This window comes from Passer montanus, unplaced genomic scaffold (assembly GCF_014805655.1).
Source record: "Passer montanus isolate IOZ18808 unplaced genomic scaffold, ASM1480565v1 scaffold6, whole genome shotgun sequence".
In the NCBI taxonomy this organism is placed as follows: Eukaryota; Metazoa; Chordata; class Aves; order Passeriformes; family Passeridae; genus Passer; species Passer montanus.
In genome coordinates this window covers 14,709,869-14,733,566 of record NW_024371037.1, presented here as the reverse complement: position 1 = coordinate 14,733,566, position 23,698 = coordinate 14,709,869, and the positions used below count along the sequence as shown (strand labels likewise).

The 23,698-nt window shown below is 34.6% G+C and overlaps 1 protein-coding gene across 1 annotated transcript in view; it reads right to left on the bottom strand.

The window, feature by feature from the left end:
* ARID2 (AT-rich interaction domain 2) overlaps positions 1-23,698 on the bottom strand; it is a 93,439-nt gene that overhangs the window by 28,481 nt on the left and 41,260 nt on the right. Inside the window, exons 4-11 of the mRNA XM_039726758.1 lie at positions 11,604-11,737; positions 10,634-10,852; positions 7,662-7,729; positions 2,634-2,700; positions 2,299-2,549; positions 1,076-1,172; positions 786-995; positions 295-462 (exon numbers count right to left, since the gene is read on the bottom strand). Coding sequence (XP_039582692.1) covers positions 295-462; positions 786-995; positions 1,076-1,172; positions 2,299-2,549; positions 2,634-2,700; positions 7,662-7,729; positions 10,634-10,852; positions 11,604-11,737 — 1,214 coding nt within the window. The remainder of the gene's footprint in view (positions 1-294; positions 463-785; positions 996-1,075; positions 1,173-2,298; positions 2,550-2,633; positions 2,701-7,661; positions 7,730-10,633; positions 10,853-11,603; positions 11,738-23,698) is intronic.

The following is a 23,698-nucleotide window of genomic DNA, read 5'->3' as shown; positions in this document are numbered from 1 at the left end:
TAGAATAGATAGTTTTACCTTCCACTGAACAAGTTAAAATAAGCAATGTGTGTAACTTTCAGAGAATTTTCAGATTAGCAACTGAAAACCAAAAATTCTTTCAAAGCTTGTTTCACAACAGTTTTGGCTACCATAGCATATTTTCTTCATGAGTGAGTGTTTGAAAAAGATACATATGCTATGCACAATGTTACACTTATTTATGTAAACTAATCAGAAATCTAGAGAAGATAAAAATCACAGATCATATGGGAAATTTTATAGAACAATGTGCTCTCTTGCAGTGATACTCACCTGGGACACCTGTTGCATGGGCCTGTGAAGAACCATGATCCATTACCTGTGGTCTGACATCAAGAATTCCTTGCTGGCTAACACACTGATGTTCAATGAGCTTTACAGCAGTAAGAGCATCAGGTCCAAACATCTGGATGTCCATAGAAACCAGACATACTAATGTATCTAAAGTATTAAATGCAAAACCAACAGTGACATTAGGACAAGACGAATGCTACTGGAACATGTTCATTTGCATTAAAATTGCCATGTGCTGAAAGGGAACAAGTCCTTGCATGCTTCTGTAGGTTTTTTTAACAGATTTTGTGGCATTTAAAAAAACCACTTTAGAAATTTTAGCACCATCAATGCCTTGAGGACAGAATGAATATATTTATTAAATTACATCCCCATGCTGTGTGCTCACACACACACAAGCAAGCCACATCTTTAAGAATATGTCATGGTCAGTGGTTAAGTCTTTTTTCTTATATAAGCTTCTCCCTTACCTATGCTCTTCTCTACTTTGGCAATCTTTGAGCAGGCCACTTCTCCCATTTCTGTGAGCATGTAGAGCACCTCAAGTGCTGAGATTACAAGCAGCACATCTGGTAGTGTGAGATGACATATGATCTCTTTATAGGATTCTTGATCCACATATTCACAAATTAAGACACCATTATCTTCAGCCTTACAAAGATTTGCCAAGATTTCCATGCCTGAAGAACAAATACAAAATAGTTTTAAACAGCAATAATTACAATTCTGATACAACAACAAGAATAGCTAGAGATCTTACCTCTCATTTTTAAAAATCTATCCCTTGACATGAGGCATTTTGTAACAGTGTGGAACATTAGATGAGTAGTTTTGAAATCAACAGGATCCAAAAGAAGCTGATGAGAAAGAAAAAAATTACTAACACTATCCACATAGTGCTAATGGCTCAAATACTTAAATTTACTTATCAAAATATAAGGTTCAAAAGGGTTTAAGTGCAGTACACATAAATTATACTCAAGTTCATAAAAACTGAACCAGGTGAGCTTATGATTGTACCTAGCATTTTGAACCCACTCCTCCTTTTCTGCTCTGAAGCAGCAATCTAATTTACGCTTTCCAGTGCTCAGAATAAGGAAAATAACTTTATTCTCAGGCAGTCAATAGTATACACAAACGGATTCTGATATCCAACAAAGACCAGAACTTGAGTAACAAAAAGTACTCCTTCCCAAATGCCATCCCAGTCATTCATCTTGTTTTTATTTCTGCCTCTCAACTAGAGATCTCAGACATAAGTAACATTCTTTCTCATTCAAAAGAAGTTTGGTACATGGCAAATGAAAAAAACCACCATCTTTTCTTTCAATATTTAGTAGGGGACCAATACTTCTAGTCTTATGCTCTGCTAGTACCCATTTTACTTCAATTTATATGCTATATTTTAAAATATAAGGACTACCTGAATATACCTCCTATAAAATCCATATAATTTTCTGCATGGTAATATGACATACATCAAAACAGCTATTTTATAACATTCAAACCTCTCAAAAAAAAAAAAAAAAGACACCTCACATGATTCTGGCAGCACACCCCGTGGCATATGATTAGTTTACATGAAGTACAGTACACAGGACACAGAATCCTCTACAACTCTTTCTTAAACACACTTTTGAAGTCATGACTAAAGGTTATGAAGTGAAGAAGCAAGCACACAGACTGCAGAACTTAACAAATTCCTTTCTTCTCTCTGGGAAACTAAACTGAAAACTATACAATATGAATATCTTCTTTTCTCCCTACATCATGAATCTTCTTCATGTGATTCTATTTTAGTAAATGGGCACATACAGTTGTATTTTAGTTTTGGCTCTGAACGCTTGTTTTCAAATTGCTAATTACAAATTCAGAGAATAATTTATTTCCTTCTCCATCCAATGATAAAGAAAAAAGACCATTACATTAACACTACTGCTTTTATCAATTTATACTTGAATTGCTCTGTTTGAAAGACATTACCTCTGCTGCAATATTTCCCAGTGTGTCAAGCCCCAACTGCCGTAGAGAAATAAAGTGACTGTGAGCAGAGAGTAGCAGGAACCGAAGACAAGTACGATTAGCTGCCAGAAGTTTAACATTTCCCTCTTCAAAAGAAAGATTTCGTAAAATCACTGCTATCTGAAGTACCCGCTGCCCTTCAATATCATTAATGCCCAATTTGCGAGGTGGATGAAATAAGGATTCCCAAATCCATTCTTCTGATGGAATATCTATGAAGTAAATAAATATATATTAGTCCTTCCTTTGCTACACTTACCAATATGCATGTATTAAGATTAGTCAAGATGTCTCACCTTGAGATTTGCTTCTGTCAGAAATTAGATCACGAACTTCAATATCCTCAACAATATCCTTCCAAAACTGAAGAAAGAATTAAAAATACTTAATTTCTAGGGGCTATTTCTTTAAATATTAATTACTTTTTTCTATTATGTTAAAATATTGAAATAATATTAATATAATTGTTCTTTAAAAATTTCCTAGTACCTTGATTCATCTGATAGTAACCAGAAGTGATGATATGCAAGATGCTCAGTACTCTACATAAAGAAATTCTTCCCTTCAAGCACCAGAAGTATGTGGTCACAATCAACCAACACTACCACAGAAGTGCTTTGCTGAAGCACATACTGCAACTATGGGGCAGTTTTAAACACATCATTAGAAATACAGCAATTCCAAATGGAAAAAAAGTACAGCTCATCCTCCACCACCTCTGAAGCACATACTGCAACTATGGGGCAGTTTTAAACACATCATTAGAAATACAACGATTTCAAATGGAAAAAAAAGTACAGCTCATCCTCCACCATCTCCTACAAACTGTGATGACCTAAGGCAGAATAAGGTGACCCCTCCCACTCAGCAGACCTTAAGACTCCTGCAAGAAGTTGCTATTTGGAAAGACTTTTTAAAGCTGCTGCTTTAAAGTGTTTCCTACTTTATCATAACACAATAAAAAGAGAGAAACAACCACCACCATCACAAAAAACCTTTAACAATACAACCAAAGCAGAATACTTCAGCAGAGTGGAATTCAAATGACTTTACAAATTTCTGGCCTGGTCTGTAAATGGTTGCTTTGTTGCTAGACCTGTTGAAATTTAAGACTTAATCAAGGAATTAAGATTTGCAAGCTAACAAAAATACATAGTGTGATGTACAATAATATAAAAATACATAATGATATATGCATTCTAATGTGTATATCTGAACAAAGATATAAACCTTCCTCTGACTAATAAAAATTTGTACATTTATTTGACTCACAATGAAATACCATTTCTCTTTTGACTATAATCACAGAATAAAACCACCAATAAATCTGGATAAAAAGGGGAGGATGGGAAGTACAACCAGCTGAACAGCAGGAGAAATTTTGCTATGCAAATGTAATTACTAAATTACAGCATTCATACCATGCTTGACACTGCTATTTTCTTGACAAATACAATACTAGAGATTTTCTAAATTGGAAGGAAAAGAATTTTATTTTCACTGCAATGTTGCTAAATGGCGTCCAAGTACTGTTTAGTAAAGAGGATTTACTTGCACAGAAAGTATTATTACCTCATTTTAGCAAAGACAAGAATAGCTAGAAAAAAGTCTTAACTTCTTACTGTTTGTGACAAACAGATTTTTCTAATTAATACTGAACCTATCACCAAGAGCCACAGAAGACGAAGGCATGCAGGCAAAATCCTTTTACAAGGGAACAGGTGAAACATGACAATTTTTTTTTCCCCAAAGGAACAGCAGAAGTGGAAAGAAATAATGAAGCTTTCTGGGCATTCATTTGAAAAACACATAGCACAAAGGCAACAAAAAAATCAGTTCAGCATCTCAAGCAGTTATTTATTCCCTGCTAGGAAGGATAGCTACAATCTAATACTACATATTAATAGAAATAAATAAGATGGTGAAAAAGTAATGGTCTTTATCACTAGTTATTTCTATATATATATTTAAATCATGGACTGCTAATAGAAACAAAGCTAAAACCTGGAAGCAACCAAAGAGGGCTTCACGACATCCAGATGCTAAGAGATAATGGACAAAGGTAAAGAACTTGATTCGCATTCACAGTCTGATCACTGTCAGTACCCAAGTTCCTTTGGAAAAAAACTGCAAAGGATTATACAGAATTCACTGCAAATAAGATCAAATAAATGACTGTCTATAAAAGCAATGGAGATTTGAGTCCACAAAACAAAATGTACCAATGGTATGATGACTTATTTTTCAAGAAAAATACAGAGCAACTGGAGTCAAGTCAGCTTGACAGATTATACTTAGAGACAAGAAAAGTAATGTTTGGAAAAGTATTTCAGGTATTTAAGTGCACACTCTGCACAACTGTCTGAGAGAGATTCAGAGGATAAATGCATAGTAAATGAAAAAATTTTTAAATACATAGAAAGAATGAGTTGGGCAACAACAAAAAAATCACAAAATAAAGAAGAAAATCAGAGAAGTATGTGGATGTATGTGGATTTTGGAACTCTACAGCTAGAGGAGACCTCTAGTAGTCCAAGAACAAGAAATGTAAATAATTTGACTGAAGTAAACAGAGATGAACGGTGCATGAAGAAATGTAATGCAATGTTCATACACTACACATGAGACACTGAGCAGCTGCTGGAGACATGAAAGAAATACCTGGAAAAACAGCTAAATCTATCAGATTATAAACATACTCTATAAACAAATCACTCTTGAAAATGAACTATACTCACAAGTGAACCTTGGTAATATTCAAAGCTAAGTGAAACAGTCAAAAATGGGAAAGTTTCCAGAGTAGAGGAGAAAACATCTGAGCAGGATGCCATCAGAGCTTGGGGGCAGGGACAACAAAACAAACAAGGAGAGATACAAGAAAACTGGCTAAATGCCAGTTGTTCCAATCCTTAAGTAAGGACATGCAGTCATTCCAACTAACTAGACATTTAAGCTTATTGGGAGCACAAGGAAAAATCAAGAGGGGAGAATGTGACAAATTAACATGGCTGTAAGAGATAACAGCAGGTTCAGCTTAAATAATGCTCCAATTTGGACAATGAATGGAACAGATTCACTGACTAGTAAAAACATTTGATTCAGTTTAGAAGTAAGTTCTGTAAAAAGTGAGAAGATATGTCCTACTGCAGTTAAGATAATGAAAAATACCAATTTTTCAAACAGCTTTACATAATGCAGTAAGGACTGGGGGGGGAAGGTAAAGAAAAAAGAAAAGAACGTTGCTTTTCATCTTCACCTTCAACTGACAGAGCAGTGATACTGGAGGACACAACTAGCACCAAAATGAACAAACAAAAAAATGAAGACTTTTTTAAAAAAAAAGATTCAACTAGCACCAAAATGAACAAACAAAAAAATGAAGACTTTTTAAAAAAAAAAAAGATGATATGAATGGTGAAAGGAGTAACTTACTCAATAGCAATTCTTTTTACTTAAAACTGCAAAAGCACATTTAAAAAAAACCCCAAAACAAACACCAAATCCAGACATAAAACCTCTGTGTGACAACTGAGTATCTCTCCCATACGTCAGGAAGCTCCCATGCTTCCCCCAACTTCTGTTTTGACACAGCCACAGCCACAATACAAAATAAATTACTTCCAGTAGTAGGGTCAAACAAATGCTTACAGTGAGATGCTCTGAAAAAATCTGAATTCCTGGCATTAGAGATACTTTTACATCTGATGTTAAGTTTTTCACGTGCTTTCTGAGTATTTCTGCCATGCTGTCAGCAGTATTTCACTACAAAATGGTACTATATATATTGTAATGTCCAAAAATACATCTTGGAGAGCATCCAAATTTTTTATTAGTAAACCTTATTGCAGTTACAGTAGTTCTACTTAAAACTTTGTTAAAACATTTCTAAGAACCACCTGCCCTTCTAACAATTACTTAAATTTATGTAAGTAATGAATATGCAATAAATTAGAATACTGCATAATTTCAGATGTTTACAGATCTAGACATGGTGCTTGTTGCTGTTCTAGATCAGCAACAGTCTGTGACAGCTTAGAGGGCAGTCAACACAGAAGTGCTAAGTGCTTCAAAAAAAACCAACCAACCAAACAAACAAACTAACCAACCAATTAACTAACCCACAGTACTTCTGGACATACTTTTTCACTGGAAAAGAGCCAACCAATTAACTAACCCACAGTACTTCTGGACATACTTTTTCAGTGGAAAATAGAAATTTTCAAGATTATGAAACATTAATTTTTACACTTAAGTTTGGCATATTTGTATCACATTTTCAAGTCCATATAGTCACAAATATGAGAGCTTAGCTTTCTTGGTTTTAAGTTTACTTAGGAAATTTTGATTAGGCCATCTTTACACTGGTATTTCAACAATACTTATCAATTAACTAAAACTACCATGGTCCAGCTTGTTCCCAAACTGAGTTACATAAAAATAAAACAAAAGACAAATGGAAAAAGATCCCAACAAATACTCCTCTGTAATACAGGCAAGATATTAAAGTATATAAAACAATTATGGAATTGAGCAGAAATCTGGCTTTATAAAGAGCTATAAAGATTATCTCTTCCCATTTTTATTCAATAAAAAACATAAGGTATCCAAATATATTTTAATCTATCTTTCTTCTATTTTAGCCACATAAATCATCACCTGTAATTCAATTCAAAGAAATCACATATCATAGTAAATATGCTGAAATATCAAATCTCTTTCAGCTATAATGCATGCTCTTATCCACCTACGAAAGTTCATCTACAATAAATAACCATTGATACAAAGAAACTTCAGTTCTATTTTTACTTCATTTCACTGCTTGTACAGTAGCTCATGCCCTCTAGTGGAAAGATTAAAAAAGCCTTGTGCAAAAACAGTTTAACTGAAACAAACCAGCAACACTGCTAACCTATTAAAGTATTTCTCATATGCTTCTTATGCTGTGATCTTAATTTTTGTAATTCAGAATGTTTCTTTACTGATCATCGCAGCTCAAAATTAAACCCAACACAGCACTGATGCCTCTTGATAAATATGCTACCAACATTCCTTTTCTTCACACATACTAGTTTCCTTATAAAAAGAAACATGGAAACCTTTGTTCATTTATCTATACCTATTTTTTTCTTAATACACTTCTTCCTACTTAATCCAACATTTTAAGACAACTGTGACATAGTGTCCTATTATATTTAAATCAAAGGAATGAAGTTGAGAGTAATTTTAAGGACATATGCTAGTATATATTAGAATTTTCAATCTTTTTAAAGGATTTGATACCCACCATATACAGTACAAAATTATTTTAGTAATTTTTTAGTTACCTTAACAAAATCTCTATCAGTTTTCTCCTTCCACTCTTCTCCAAATACAGCAGAAAATGATCCTAAAGCTTTAAGCACAAAAAGCATAATTTAGTAAAATTCTTTAAAATGAACATTTTTTTATTAATCCACAAACTAAATACAGATTCAAGAACAATATAGACTCTTCCAGTGTTTCCTTTTGATCTTAAAAAATACTGCAAAAACCAGCTGAAATGTCTGTTGTAATTTAATTAACAGCTATTGCACTTTTACATGGTAAATCAGAAGTAAAGAGTTCATAAGAAAAGGGCTAGTTTGTGAATCCTGTAAAAAAAACCCCAAAACTTTTCCAGGAGAAAAACTTTTCCAGAGCTCTTTTCCAAGAGTAAAGATGACTTGTCTGTTTTCATCCTCACATCAAGAACTGTTTTCCATGTGCACTGTGTAAGCACAAACACTACTGTAGTAATTAAACAAATTCCCACTCATGTTTTCTAAAAAACAGTAGTAAGACTTTGACAGCATTCAATTCAAACTCAATATTTAACCAAGACCAGTAATAGATGTTCTTGGCTGCTTGACTGAGCCACTACCACAGCTTTTGTAATCATCACTCCTTGAAAGCAGCTAAGACTCAGTCAATCTGATTCAAATACTGAGTCAATCTAAAAACAAACTCCGTCTTGCAATAGTTCTGTAATGAACTAATAACACATTCCAGTTAAACATTTTGGTTCATGTTTTCTTATTCCATAGAAAATGCTACAAATCTCAATTCCAAGACCACAACAGCTTTCAATCCACAGAATCCAAACTAAGGCCTTATGCAGCTCTCCAAGATGAATATGCTATACAACCCTCAAACCCAGGGGGCTGCCCCACCACCTGCAATCCAACTGCCATCTTGAAGTTTAGGAGGGGATGGGAAGGAAGCTGATGACATATTTTACCTAAAAAACACTCTAAGTAATAACAATTATAAAACCTTAATTATAGACAAAAAAAATCTAAACCCTGTACTAAATGAAGTTAATCACCTATTTTTACTGCCACCTGCCACGTGGTAGTATTTTCATAATGCCTGAATTTACTGACTAGAGAACTCATTATTTTATCATGAAACCTGGCAAATTTACCTTTATTATTTATACTAGAAAACCATGTACGTATTTCAAACTGAAGTTTCATGCTTCAAAAATAAGTAAACATACCCCTGCTGTTTCTTTCCACCATTTGTCCCAATTAGTCGTCCTAATGCTGCTAGGACATTTCCCTGGATTTATTCAGAAGAAGACATAATCATGTAATATAAAAATGAAGTTTCTCCCAGAGAATGAAAACAGTGAGTTCATTACAAGCTCATCATTCCTCTCAGCTTTACCTCAAATATTTTTCAAAAAACACTAAACAGACAAGCTATGGAATAAACTGTTCCTCAAGTTAAGAACTCTAGAAAACACTGTCTACCCCTGCAACATCAAAAAAAAAATCTTTAAATAGCAATATAAAACTCAAATTATTTGTAAGTTCCTAAATCAATAGAAGTTTCATCAAAAGAACAGGGGAGTGATGATAACCTCAAAAAATCTAGACAGCAAGCATTCTGGAATCATATGGAGGATTAAATTTCCCTTTAGCTTCCTTTCAAATATTTTCCTTTGAAAGTTCTTGTGTCTGGACTAGATGCAAACACTAAAGAACTAGACCAAGTTCTAACCATATCTGAAGGACACTGAAAAATGTACAAATTTTTCAGAAAATTTGTAGAAAAAGCAAGAGAGAAGCTGGAGAAGGCTAATGCAATATTGGGGGGGAAAGGCGAAAGCTACAAACCATTATGTAAAAATTCCAATTATTAAAAAAAACCCCAACTAAACCATATACAATGGCTAACACTGGCTCTTCCCCAGGATTTTAAAACAGAATCTTTGACATACCATACGATGTTTGTGCTTACACATGCAAAATAGATTTCTACTCAAACAGATATGATCATCTATGTCATCACTTAATTATGCTTGGCTGAAAAGGCTCATTTGAGCAATTTTTTGCTCAAAAAAATTGAGCAATTTAGTATAAAAAACCAACCAACAACCAACTGAATAAAAAAACCCCACAAAACCAAAAAACCCAACAAAACTAACCAACCAACCACAAACAAAAACCAAAACCAACCCCCCAAACAAATAAATAAACAAATACCAACAACAAAGAACAAAACAAAACATAAAAACCAAACTAAACAAAAAAACCCTCAGCAAATAAACCTGGTAAATAAATACTTCCTCCTCACCACCCCAAGATAAAAGCTATGCTGTTATGATTTTACAATGGTTTAGGTTAACTTATGTTTTGCTCCTCTCTTGACAGGAAGCCATTAACAAGGAATTATTAGGCATGGAGGCATTTTATTCACACTGAAAAAAATCTGAAGAATTTGTTTGACATACTTTAGTATTCTGAAGGAATCAACTCTCTTTTGAAATTTATGTGCTAATATATTAAGTAAGTCTGAAAATCAGATTAAGACTTTTCTCCCTTGAGTTTTATAACCTGAATTTCACTGCAGTTAAATGTGTGGTGAAGTATCAGGAAAAAAATGTTAGCAAGTCATTGTTTTCAGACTACCTTTTCTTAAATTTTAGATCTGCATTGCCATTAAAAAACAATTATGAAAAGTCAGAATGGTCCTACAAATTCAAAAGGAAACAGTAACACAATACAAGGAGATGGAAAAAAAACCTATCAAAAAAAACTATCAAAAAAACCAATTCTTACATTTCACTAACCTGCTAAATAAATTTTAAAGATTACCTAACTTAAAAGGTATTTTTAGCATCTGTAAAATCTGTAATCATGGACAAGGTAAGGAGAAAAACTAGATATATTACCGTGAAGTAAGTTATTAACATTTTAATTATCATGAGTTGTGAGAGATGCTACAAAAGGTATGGACACCTTCTGTTGCAAAAATGTTGCTATATACTTACTGTCATCAAACACCCCAGCATTTGCAAGCAGTAAAGTGATGATTTTAGGGTCCTTTTCAAGCTGCATAACATGCTTGCTTTCATTTGAAAGAAGAGTACACACATTAATTGCAAAGTCCACTTCATTTGGGAGTCCAGATAACAGTGAAAGCACCAACTTATTATAGTCATTTGGTGAGTTTAAGTCCATAGACAGCCCATAGCTTTGACGAAGATAATCTAAATTAAAAAAAAACAAAAAAACAAAAACCATAATCAACAACATTTTCATAGCTACACTCATTAATCTTGAAATGATACATTAAGCAATATTACTGTAAGAAAGAATTTGGAAAAAGTTTGTTTATAAATTATTGCCATTTTTAACAAGTTTTCACTGTACTGAACGTATTTTTTGTCTGGCCAAAACGTGGAAGCCATTCCACTTTGCTGCGTACCTTTCCAGTTACATATCAACTCCTCTGCCACCTCCAAAATGCAACAACACAGCACGTTCTCCCAAAGAAAAGCTTACAAAACACAAGCTTTAATTAAAGCAGAATAGAATTGTAATACAATTTTAAGTCAACTTCTACACACCAAATTACACGTCCATTCCACAAAGCCCACCAGCTTCTGATCTAAAGCTTAACTAACTGTAGGCTCAATTCAGGTATTTGACTCTGCAGAGAAATCAGATTGAAAGAAACACACTGCAAATTTTCAAGGTAATTTTTTTCAAGAGAAGTAACTGCACAGCTCTACTAATTAGCAAGGATAATATTTGTACAGAAAAGAAATAGCTTATGGATTTTAATTTTGCTTTGTTCTGGTTCACAGTGGAAAGGTTTTTGAGTGTATTTGAGTGACCTACAGATTTGATGGTTTTAATAATATTCCAAATTTATCTACGCACTATTTCTGTAGCCTGTCACCAAAAAAAAAAAAATGCATTCACACACACAAAGCACTTTTACTCTCAAGAATTTACCTGACACGCTGTGTTGCTGGTAGTTATAGGAAGTTGGAATTGCACCAATAGGAAGTTGTGGCTTTGGATTGCCTGGCTGTACCTCATCATCCTCCTCCCCAAAATGATGGACTTTTTCATACTTTTCTAGATAACTGAAATAAAATTATAAAAAAGTGAGTTTAGTACAGCTAAATCTATTATTTCAAAAGCAGAACTTCCAAACAAAGCAATCTAGAAACATGAAGATTTACTGGAAAATAATCAAAATGGAAAAACAAATCCTGAGTCAGACCGACAACAGGTGACAGAGAAATGTAGATATGCGTAATTACTGCTTTATACACCAGTTTTTTTCACATTTTTCAAAAATGATACTTAGATAAATTGCAACAAATTGTTTCCCTTTGTGACTAAGTCTGTTTTTCCCAAATCAACTTTTGCTACTCAAAACAAGTCTGCAGGTGAAAGCATCAAAAAATGACTCTGTGCTCATTACCAATACATATACCAATCCAGAAAAATACTTATTTCTTTTTGCCTTTTTTAAAGAGAAACTGGACAGTAGGTCCTAACTACACAAGAGTAAGAGAACTCAGGGATACCAAGGAGAGCGATTCTGGATCAGAACTTGAGAGCCATAGCTGCAGCTAGTAACTACTGGAAATCCCTTTGAACCCGTTAAGGAAAAAAAAAAAGGCTGATCTTCTGTACAAAAAATGGACTTTAAGCACAGAAGTTATATATACAAAAAGTAAACAGCCAAGCAGCTTGGTTAATTAATTACCTCAATGACAGTTAATTTACTATTAGAAATGTAACTTTCAGAACTTTCTACAGTCCAGTATATAAAGTCAATTTAAAATACCCACTGTAACATTAACTTCACACTGATATGTAGTTGAAAGCCCTTCATGAAATTAAGTCAAGATCAAAGCTGCCTAAATTTACAGATTTTAACTGTGCTGAAAAATGACAATACCAGGTCAATGAAATCATAATAAAAATACTGTAAAATCAGAAAATAATTTAAAACATTTATATTCCTCTTTGTATATGCTAAAATATTTACTATATGAGTAAGCTTTTGTATAATTTTTGTCAGTAGACACTGAAGTAATTAACTCATGGTAAAATGGAAAGATTTTAAGGAAACCGTATTCTCACTGACCTCTGAGGAATATTTCACATTCATTAAATTAGTAATTATTTTATGAAATGAGGTATCAATGACATAACCATACCTTTTAATGTGTTAGCAAACAATTTTTTTCTTAAGAAAAGACACATTTCAGAAGAAATGAAAAATATCAGAGCTAATAAGGCAAATCATGCTGTACTGTACCACATGCAAATACCATTCATGTCTGACTAGAGTTCAAGACATTCCAAGTACTACATATGCTATTGTTACATGAACCACTGCCATAGTCCCCTCCTTATTACATAAACTCTTGAGTCAGTTAAGGAGTCAGCAAAAATCTTCCCTGCACAGTTATTTGCTTTTAGGGTGTTTAAAAGACTAAAAATTACAGTTAAATATGGCTGCTTTTATCTTTAAACTAGAAATACTCATTTATGTGAGTTAAGCTTCAACTGAGTAGCTGCGCAGAAGGTAAAACCTTCTAAAATTATAAAGAAGTTTTTAAAGGCTAAACACTGTTCTAAAATCTAAATCCTAAGTTTTCTCTTTCCCTACATTTCCTTACTCTTTTATCCCACTTCTTTCTTTTACCTTACATCGTATATCCAGATGAATCAAATCTGTAATCCAATCAATTTTAATTAACAGAGCCTGTGCATTTATGGTCAAGACCAAAGAGAGCAGTTCAAAGACAGCCTGACCTTCCCTTTTTCTGTCCGATCACTCACTCTTCAGAGAACTCATTCAGAAAGTAGGAGGATTCTACACTGGCTTTCCAGTCATTTTTCAAACTGAGCAGGGGTCAGATGAATACTAGACCTGGTGCAGGGGAAAACAGCAAGTGTACATAGCCAAGGATGCCACATGTACCATTTTTACACTGGCAGAAGCTACACTGCTTATTAGCTTCTCTAATAAATGCTGGGGCTAGAGCTAATTTCCTTGTATTTGCTGGTCTGAGTCAAAGTTTGAGCTTAAAACAGTTTCATTATTGAAATAAAATGTCATAGAAACATTTAATAAGACGAAGTAAAAATCCCTATACAGAAAGACATATGGTACTCAAAATACAATCTGCAAATTATTCTGGACTTGTCCATTCTACCAAGGCCAATCCACTACTTAAGCATTAAAAAAATGCTGTATACATCATAAAATAATTAATGTTGTTCCATAGTGTTATATGGAACATATACACTTAACCTTATGCTTTTTATTAAAGCCATATTCCAGGAAACTGAACAATATGAATATCCTAGATATCCTCCTCTGTTAATATCTACTCTATTAAGATGTGTTAAAACTGTTCCACTGAACACAGAAAATCTCGAAGTTCAAGAATTTGCTTCCTTTCTTCCACCTCTGAAAAAAAATTAGGTATATATTGAAAGACCTCTGCAAACTAAAATGGTCATAATTTGTTCAGTGTTGACAATGGTCACAAAGTTCTCACAAATGTCTTATTAAGCATTTCACAAGAAACCAGGATTCAAATTACTTTTAGGTGATGATCTCATTTTTCCCTATGCCAATGCAAGGATTGACTTCACTTTACTAAGCTGAGCTCTTTACGCTGTTGTTCAATTTATCCAGGTTCCACCTCATCAAAGAAGAATCCTCCTTTCTTACCTCGTATCAAACTACAAAGTTTGCCAAGGAAAAGTTGAAAACTAAACAAAATAGAGCCCTCAATAATCCCAAGCATCAGTTACAAATGCTAAACCCTGCCTTCCTCCCACCCCAAGAAAAACCCAAACCTCAAACCAAACAACAGAAACACATTCCCCACCTCTAACACAAACACTTTATTCTCTTTAAGATACTCCTTGTACTCAGGGAGGTTGTTGCCCTATTTGTCAATCCATTGAGTGTAACAGCACTGAAATACTAAATTTCAACTGTAATAACCAGACTGTAATAGACTCTTCAGTATGATTCCTTTATGCTACATAAGTACCAACTGTTTACAGACAGCTGTACAGACCTCAATCCTCCAAATATTCCTTTTGTTTCCTGCAAAGAGAGTGCATGGCCTGGAATTTCAGTGTAGAGAAGAAGCTTTGCAAAATTAGCTTGTACATGAGCTTTACTAGTCTTAAATTTTAATCTCAACAGTCTGGCATACAGCTACTATGCAAACAGCAGAGCAGTTTAGCATAAACACGTCTTGCTCTAAATATACAAGAAATTTAAAAATAATAAACGGAGCTTTTCTATTACTGAAAAACTGTTATGCAAATGTTATAATCAGTTGCAATGGCTAATTTCAAACCAACTTGGATCTGCAGTTATCTGTAGTTAGAAACGTATATTTTGGCCACAGAAAAAGGTTTTCCGGAATTCAAAATGCTTCCTTAATTTGACAAAGTCACAAGTATACATCAGCAATAACAATCTTCTAAACTTCTCTTTTAGTTTCAACACCAACTGAACAATTATATCCCAACAAAGAAAGATGCAGCAAATATGTACAAAAAAGAACTGAAGTAACTAACTAAATGAAAGCCCAGAACTGAATTACTAACGAAACAATGTATATGGGATAGAAAAGGTTTTAGAAAGTCTTTAAAAAAGCCCACTTAATTACTATGTTGAAGCCTTGGTGAAGATGGAGTAATAAGGAATACTGCCTTCTGTACACGTGTAGAAAGATGCTTCACACTATTAGCATGGCACCCTGAACTGGTGTTACCCACTGGACACATAAACCAAAATATTCAAGAAAATGAAATGCCATTTACAGCCACTCTTGGCCTTTCAGCTTGGATCACTCCTCCGTTCAGAGAGGTTTAACTTAAATAAAGAAATAAATGGAACAATAAATACATTTTTAAAAGCTACGTACCCCAAACAAAACCAACACCACCACTCACCAAAACCAACAAAACGCACACACACAGCTCTAGTGAATAGCTAGAACAATAGGGTATGTGCCAAGTATGAAAAAAATAGCAAAATACATGGGCAACCAGAGACAGACATGTGCAGACCAGCTACTTTTTGAAGGGCAAGTAATCTCAACGTTTTCTGAAAACCTGAGTTACTTTCAGGATCTCTTGATTTGGAAATCAAAAGATCCTATCTCTTTGAAAATCAAATTCATATTAATCATTCTGTTCCTCTGACAGTCACTTTGCTCCATTCAAGTCTGTGAGAAAAAAATTCTATGAAGATGAGTAATATTTTTGTCTATAAAAAATACTTATTTAGTAACAACACAGGTTTTTATTCAGCCCAGCGATTTTTAGGCCTGTTTTCAGATATTTGGGAAAAAATACTATCAAAAAGAAGCCTACACTAGTTACATCTAGAGGCATGTATAATTTACTATGAACAGTAGCCCTGAATGGGCTTAGAGTATACCAGAAATTGGTTAATGTACCAGTACAAAACATCTGGCTCATTTGGATATTTTGGCTCCCTTTACCAGGACACAATAAATGTGCCAAAATATATATTAAGCCAATGTCTGGAAAAACATGACATGGGCAGACACGAACTATCACAGTCCAACTATCAGTTCCCTCCTCACCTTTTTATTCAGCTGAAGAGCAAGCAGGTACCATTTCTACCACAGCTGTCCACCTGATCTTTCATGAAACTATATTTCTAACAGCATTACTAGTGTGGGACTGACAACATGACCTTGCACCATTTCTGTCTGCCTGAACACCACCCATTATGATGCAAGACAGACACGCTCTTCCTGCTCATTCACTTGTACTCCCTCTCCCTCTTTGGAATACTACTGACAACAACATCCTAGATAATCATGAGACAAAATCCTGACTGTAATAAAGATTTCACACTATTGAATATTCCAAATTGTATTACTTTAAGTGAAAATTGTTGCATATAGTCTCTCTCTGCCCCTAATTCAACATGACTCTTGCTCTAAATTCAAAAGGACTAAGGAACTCATGACAACTCACAAACTTCTGGTGCCAATTAAAAGCTGCAACCTTTTCAAAAATATACCATCTTTATTAGAAAAATCCATGCAGTCCTACAGCTTGAATCAATTCCTGAAACAGTTACTTGAAAATCCAATCCATTTATGAAGTCTAATAGCAGGCAGTATTTTAATCCATTAGAAGGCTGTTTCTCAGCAAGGCCAAAGCATTTAAGCTTGACTCTGCTGCTGCTGGCACACACAGTGGAGACTGGTGCCACACACTGCAATGAAAATCCTGCTTAGAACTTAACAAAGCTGCTGCTGCAGCTGCCCCAAGTAAAGTACCACTCATTTACTCATCTCATAGATGTTCACTTACTAAATTCCTGTCCCAAGAATTATCCTAAGTAGTTTCTGAAAATGGCAAACACAACTTGCTATAAGGCTTTGCTCAAACTTTTAGTGTACACCAAGAAACTGCCTCAAATTTGATTGCATGCATCTTGTATGTTTTGCCAGTGTCATTCAGCAATTTTTCAGGTTGGTTTTTTCCCCCCCCCAGTCCCTGAGGGCACCATGAATTCCAAGTCAACAGTTAAACCCAATTATTGTCATAACTGATGCTTGCAGGTGAATCCTACAGAAACAACGTTTGCATTTTCAATCTTCACCTTGTCACCTCAGAAACTGACTATCTCACATAAGGCTTGCAGTGAAACATTGCACATGTGATTCTCAGCATTATTTGCTTGATTCTTCGTTTGTTGTGACCACCTAGGACAGGCTAACAAGACTCTAAATGCTGTACTTGGCCAGAATGCCAGACGAATACAAAACTCCAGTAGCTGTGCTTTTCAAACACCTGTTGGAGTGTCCTACAATGTGCATGCTGGACACTGTCCCATCCAGCTGGTGCCAGCCTGTTTGGAACGAGGACCTATGCGGGCCCATGACACCATACACACCATCCCAGGGATTCTACCATCCAGCCTCCATCCTGACAGATTCTGTCACACCTCAGGAGAGTTGTGTGAATCTCAGAAGGCCTTGTGCAGATTAAACAGCCCAAGCCCATTATACATAATCATATACAAACTATAATTGAATTTACATGGAATATGTTAAAATTTAGTGCCAAATTTTTAACACGAGACTATATGATAGATGGTCCAATTTGGCTGGTATTTGATTATACAATGCTTATCCTACCAAGAAACCTTTGCAAACAGAGTAAACCCAAACACATGCCTTCATGAATTTCTGAATCTTTTCTAAGGCAATCTTTGTTAATCTTCGTTGGATGAAGTGTAAAAGTTATGAGCTTCAGCAACTCTCCAAGTTTCACTTTATTAGACACTACAAGAAGAAAAAGATTCAATGCTTCAAAGAAAAAAATAAATAATTCAAGTCAATGAAAATACCTTGTTAGTATCTATAGGAACACTGAGAGGAAAGAAATTAAGATCCTATTTCATGTTTTCATACTCATAATGCTCCAGATTAGAAGGGAAATAACTGAAGATATATTATCAGTCAACTAAAGTGCTTATGCTGGAGAGCAGTTTCAGAAGACTGAGGTGGCTGGAGGATGACATCAGTCTCTGAAGGTACTGCACTACCACCAGCAACTCCAACAGATTTTAGATAAATACACTGCTATGTAAGCTTGTCTTAATTTATTTTTCTGTTTTATTTAAATGCAATATACTTGTGATCCACAGCTGTAGTCCAAACTTCCTCCACAGGAGTTAACTCCTACCGCAGTCTCACTGCTTCCTAAAAGCAATTCAAATACAGCATCACCTCTTACTGCTTCAGTGGTTGCTTCATCAGACCCCGCTGGGCTTCACATCCAGGAATATCTGAGCTGTACAATTACTAACAGTATTAATTCTCCAATCTTTATCTTTTCAACAAAGGCAATTCCCAGACGTATTCCTCTTACTAATACTATAGTCACTCTGTTTCCATCTAGGATGACAGCTCATCAAATCTCAAGCATAATTGCAGTCTGAGTTTAGCTCTTCAAGCAAAACATCAGAACCCTCTAGATTTGTTATTATCTCTATCAGGTTTTCACAAATTCTTGAGACAGCCCAAAGTGATTCTATTTTGAGAAATAATGTACAGAACTGTCTAGATTTCTCCACAGTGCCTGAACACAAGAGTATCTGAATGGCAAAGATATATACAGATGGCACCACAAGTTCAGAACTCCTGTAGGCCCATGCAGGAAATTTTAACTAAGCGTTGTGTGGTGGGCCCATAGCACAGTGACAACGTACTACTGCCCACACCAGTCACCTCACTTCAGACCATCACTGAAATCCCAAATACCAACACATCAGGAAAGCCGCTGTAACAATTTCAAGCATTCATGTATGCACTGCAAAGCTGGCAGCAATACAAATGAATGTCTCTACACTGTAATATGTACTGTGACAGTAATAATAACATTTTCAACGAAATACAGCTTCCGACATAGCATTAGTTATAAATAGCATGTCTTGTAAAACAGTCTGCACAGAATACTAAAATGTGCTCTCAGTGAACACTATTTAGGTCACTAAGTGAAGTATCAAGGTAAAGACTAAAATAAAAATAATTTATGTGGATTCCTTCACAAACATATCCTAGGACTGGGTGGTGTTTTGCTAAGAGATGTATTTATCTAGTACGTGTATTTAACAAGAAAATATTAAAATATACATATACAAATAAAACACATGCTTAATTTAAACAAAAAATCAGAACAAAGTTATCATTCCTACACAATTTGGCACCTTAGAACATGTTTAAAAGATGGGAGTTTCCATTAAGAAATTTGTCAAATACCAAAGCTAAAAATCTATTAGATACTCCCCAGATGAGAATCAAGCAAAAGCACATTAAACACATTACAGACTTTGAACGCCAGAGACTAATGACCACATGTTCAGAAAGTATTTCCTGAGACGAGCAACTACAAACAGGAAGACATTTTAATGCAAATACACAAGTGTACATTCAGCATATAACACGTACGAAGTTGTGCAACTTTCATAATGGTGAACGTGACTAGGTGTTAATTTGGCCTATACAAGTGTCCTACAAATATTTAATTACCCTTTGAAAAAAAACTACACATATTATAAACAACTATAGCTTCATTTGACCATTACTTCTTTTATTATTTAATTATTATGAAATTTAAATTGGAGAAATACTTTTTGTGTATGTGTGTGTGTGTGTGTAGCACATACAGGTAGCACAAAAGAAAGCAGAGAAAGAAACACTTGTTAGAGCAACACAACATTTATATCGGAGCACGAACTGAAGAGCTGTTCTCACTAAACAGAAAATTTCTACGGCAATTCTGTCCAAGGGTTTTTTTCCAAATTCAGGATGCAAGCTGACCTTGTAGTACATGTGATTAAGAAAGTGATTCCCTGTTTTTTGGTGGGTTTTTTTGTTTCACAGTTCCATTATCAAACATGCAAATAGAGAGAGCTAGTATTTTTTCACAAGAACAGTTTACTTGCACACTTTCAGAGACTGCATTACTGCTTTCAGAGAAACCTGACTAGGGGGTTTTGTATGCAAGGAGTAAATTCTTTAATTTTGTGCCTGCTAAGCATTACACTGAAGTTATTTTCACAATAATAATGCCCTGAATTCATCCCATCAAGAACTCCCAGTTCTTTGACTTTTTCTCAAACCATTATAAATAACACAGCTCGCTGTATTATCACTTGCCTTGTCTTGTCTATGCAGAATAAATTTATCCTACAAAGACTGGCAAAATACCATAACACATGAACAAAATAACATATCACATGCTTACAATTAAAACTACACACTTACTCAGAACACTTTGCTAAACTGGAATCTGGCTCATCTGCAAAGACTTGAATAGTCCTTTTTAACCGCAAATATTTATCTTGGACATTTTTGAAATTTAGGAAGACTATACACTTTTCCAATGCAGTAATAAGAAAAAATACTTTATGAACTTAAAAATAATTAAAATTATTAAAAATATGTAACACCTCATATTTTAAAATATTAAGAATATTTAATATTTAAAATTAATTGAAATTATTAAACATTTGTAATACCAAATATTTGTGTATTTCACTCTAAGTCTGCCAACAGAAATGCTGCTTATGGATATTAATCAAACACCACTGACAAAAAACATGTCAGCTGTTTCTAGAATGAGGTGTGGAAGTCTAGCCCATACACAGTCAAAGTACTATCTTAATTATTGGAAAATGGCCCTTTCCCCCTGGCCTATTATTAATCTATACTCTTTGCTGCATTCTGGCAGTGCTTTGACAAGAAGGGCCAATAGGTTCCCATAGCAAGCCTGGTAATTAGAAGGATATTATACATGAGTACAATAATTGTAGATCTAAATCTCATGAAAACAGCAGCCTAGAAATAGCTTTTCTAGATTTTGGCAATTGCTCTAGCCACCATGGTAAACATTTCCATAATACTTCGTTCACTGTTATTCAACAGTTACTAAGAAAACCCCAGAACCATAAAACACAGAATAAAAATATAGCATTTACTGACTCCTAATGCTTGTAGTCTGTTTCTTAAACTTACTGAGTCTACAAGCATTTATTAAAAAACTTACATCCATGCTATTTTTTCACTTCACATAGTTATTTGTAATTTCACCACTACTTTCTGCACAGATTTGGCAACTTTAACAGTTGCACTTTTCTGCCTTCATTACAAACCAGTCTTTTCCTGCAATTAAATTTATTTACAGTTTCTCTGCCAAACTGTATTCCATGCTCTGACCGCATAATCAAAGTACATGTACAAGTTTACATGTCCTTATTACATGTCCTTATGTGGTAAATCAAACAAAATATGAACATTAATTAATTGCTGAAAAGTCTACCAGGGATTAAATATTAATGAGAGAAAAAAAGAATGGAATTTAAAAAAATCTGAATAAGAGGATACTGCTGGGATTCTGCACACTAGGAACATAAATTCTTTAAGGTCCAAGTGGAGAGAAAAAAAGAGTAGTTGCCTTGGGAGCAACTTTCTTTGTCTCAGAATCTTCCCAGAAATCAGCTTGTAAAAACCAATGCAACTGGACCTTCATAAAAACACTCAACCTAAAAATATCTGTATGTTTCAAATAAATACAAACCCAACCATAACGAAAGTAAAATAATAATGATAATAATGACTAATTTTACATTTTTTGATCACCTAACAATATGCAGTCGCATGAAGTATCCCAGTGCATTCTGAGAATGCAGCCAAGTGCAAATTTAGAAATGATGATAAAGAGGCAACATATCGATTTAGCTGCCTAAAGCTGTAGAGGCTACACATCTATACCAGTAAAATCAACAGTGCTGTGAGCATTCCTGTGCATGGAAATGAGCTGCCTGCACCACCAAACTGTTAAAGAAGTTCTCGAAATAACTTCTGTCCAGGCCAATTAACATTTCACCAATCTGAACGCACCATACAGAGAGCCATCCTTGGTAAGGGGACCATTCCCAGAAGTAACTTTGGATATAACTATCCTGTTTTGGGACAAGGACTACAGACGTGAGCCGTGTTATGTCCCTTAGCCTGAGACATGCTTAATTCACTAACATAGATATAGCCAGAGAATCACTGAATGCTACACAGATGGCCTCTAGCTTAACACTAATTCTGATAAAGCATGAGGAAAGCAGAATGATAGATGAAGTGTCACTCCTTCAGAAAACATTTTATAATAACCTACATAATAATAATGAAGAATTTATAACCATTTTCTTTTTGCTTTTTATAACTGTAATGTAAAGCCATTAGAACATACAAAAAGATAAAAGACAACAAATAGGCATGATGAACACAGATAAAGCCCAAAGATCAGATTTCCTCTTGGAAAATGTTCATCTCCGTCACTGCAGATAATAATCATTGCAAATTGCTTTAAAGGCAGAAGGAAGAGAATTTTGGAGTATTAGAATGAAAAAAAAAATAAACCAACAGCTCTACTTTTAACAACTTACAAATCTAACAAATTACTCAATGAGAAGGCTGTTGTGAAATACATAATAAAACCACTCAAACTGTAATCTTATATAAAAACACTAAAAATGTGTTGAGCATATTGGATGAGAAATTCTTATTTTACAGGAAGGCTAAAAAAGAACACCTCAATATCAACCGTGTTCAGGTATTAAGTATCAGAAAATGCCTGGAGTATGTACAGTCCCTTATGGTGGTCTGGGGTTTAGAGGAGCTAAAACCTGATCCTCCACTGTGGATTAACCAGCCTTTTCAAATACTGCATAAACCCAGTAAGGCTTATTGTATTTCTAGTATTTTGAAGGGAAATAACTTCTGGGAAGATAAATGCCCTGCAATAAATATACGGTGTACTTTTTCAAGAGACACAGGTTAGGGACTTCTAAGACTGAAAAAAGTTAATTATGGAAAGCAACAAAGTCATATGGTATCTGTATTAAGCAATATATGGGGACATAAACATTTTCCTAAATAATCATCCATATGTTATTCTTTCTTACCTCAGAGCCTTCTACACTCAATATAAATTTGAATAGTTCTAAAGGCTGCCATCAAGTTGGTTTTGAGCAACTTGATCTAGTAAAAGATGTCCCTGACCATGGCAAGTGGGCATGTGTGTAGGGTGTGTGTCCCATGGACTATATGGTCTTTAAACTCAAATCATTCTATGATTCTGCATTATTACAGCATACAATTGGATTTGCTACTTACATTTCCTTTACCCTTCCTTTTGACTTCTACAGTTTATAGTACCTCATTAACCAGATTTTTGAAAACCTAGCCATAAATTCAAAACAGTGTAGTACCACAAAAAAAGACACCTTACTTAAGTTTCCAGCTAAGACCAGCATATGGTCCTAATCCCTTTCTTTAAGTACTCAGTATTCTGAAACCAGGCTACTTCAGTGTCACATAAGCTCTGGACACATTTTGAAGATTCGTCTTCAGACCAATGCAATCTTCCACCAAGAGGCAGAGCTCATTTCAACAAAAGAGCAAACCTTCTCAGAAATAAATTTCAAACAAGAAACTAAAAATAAA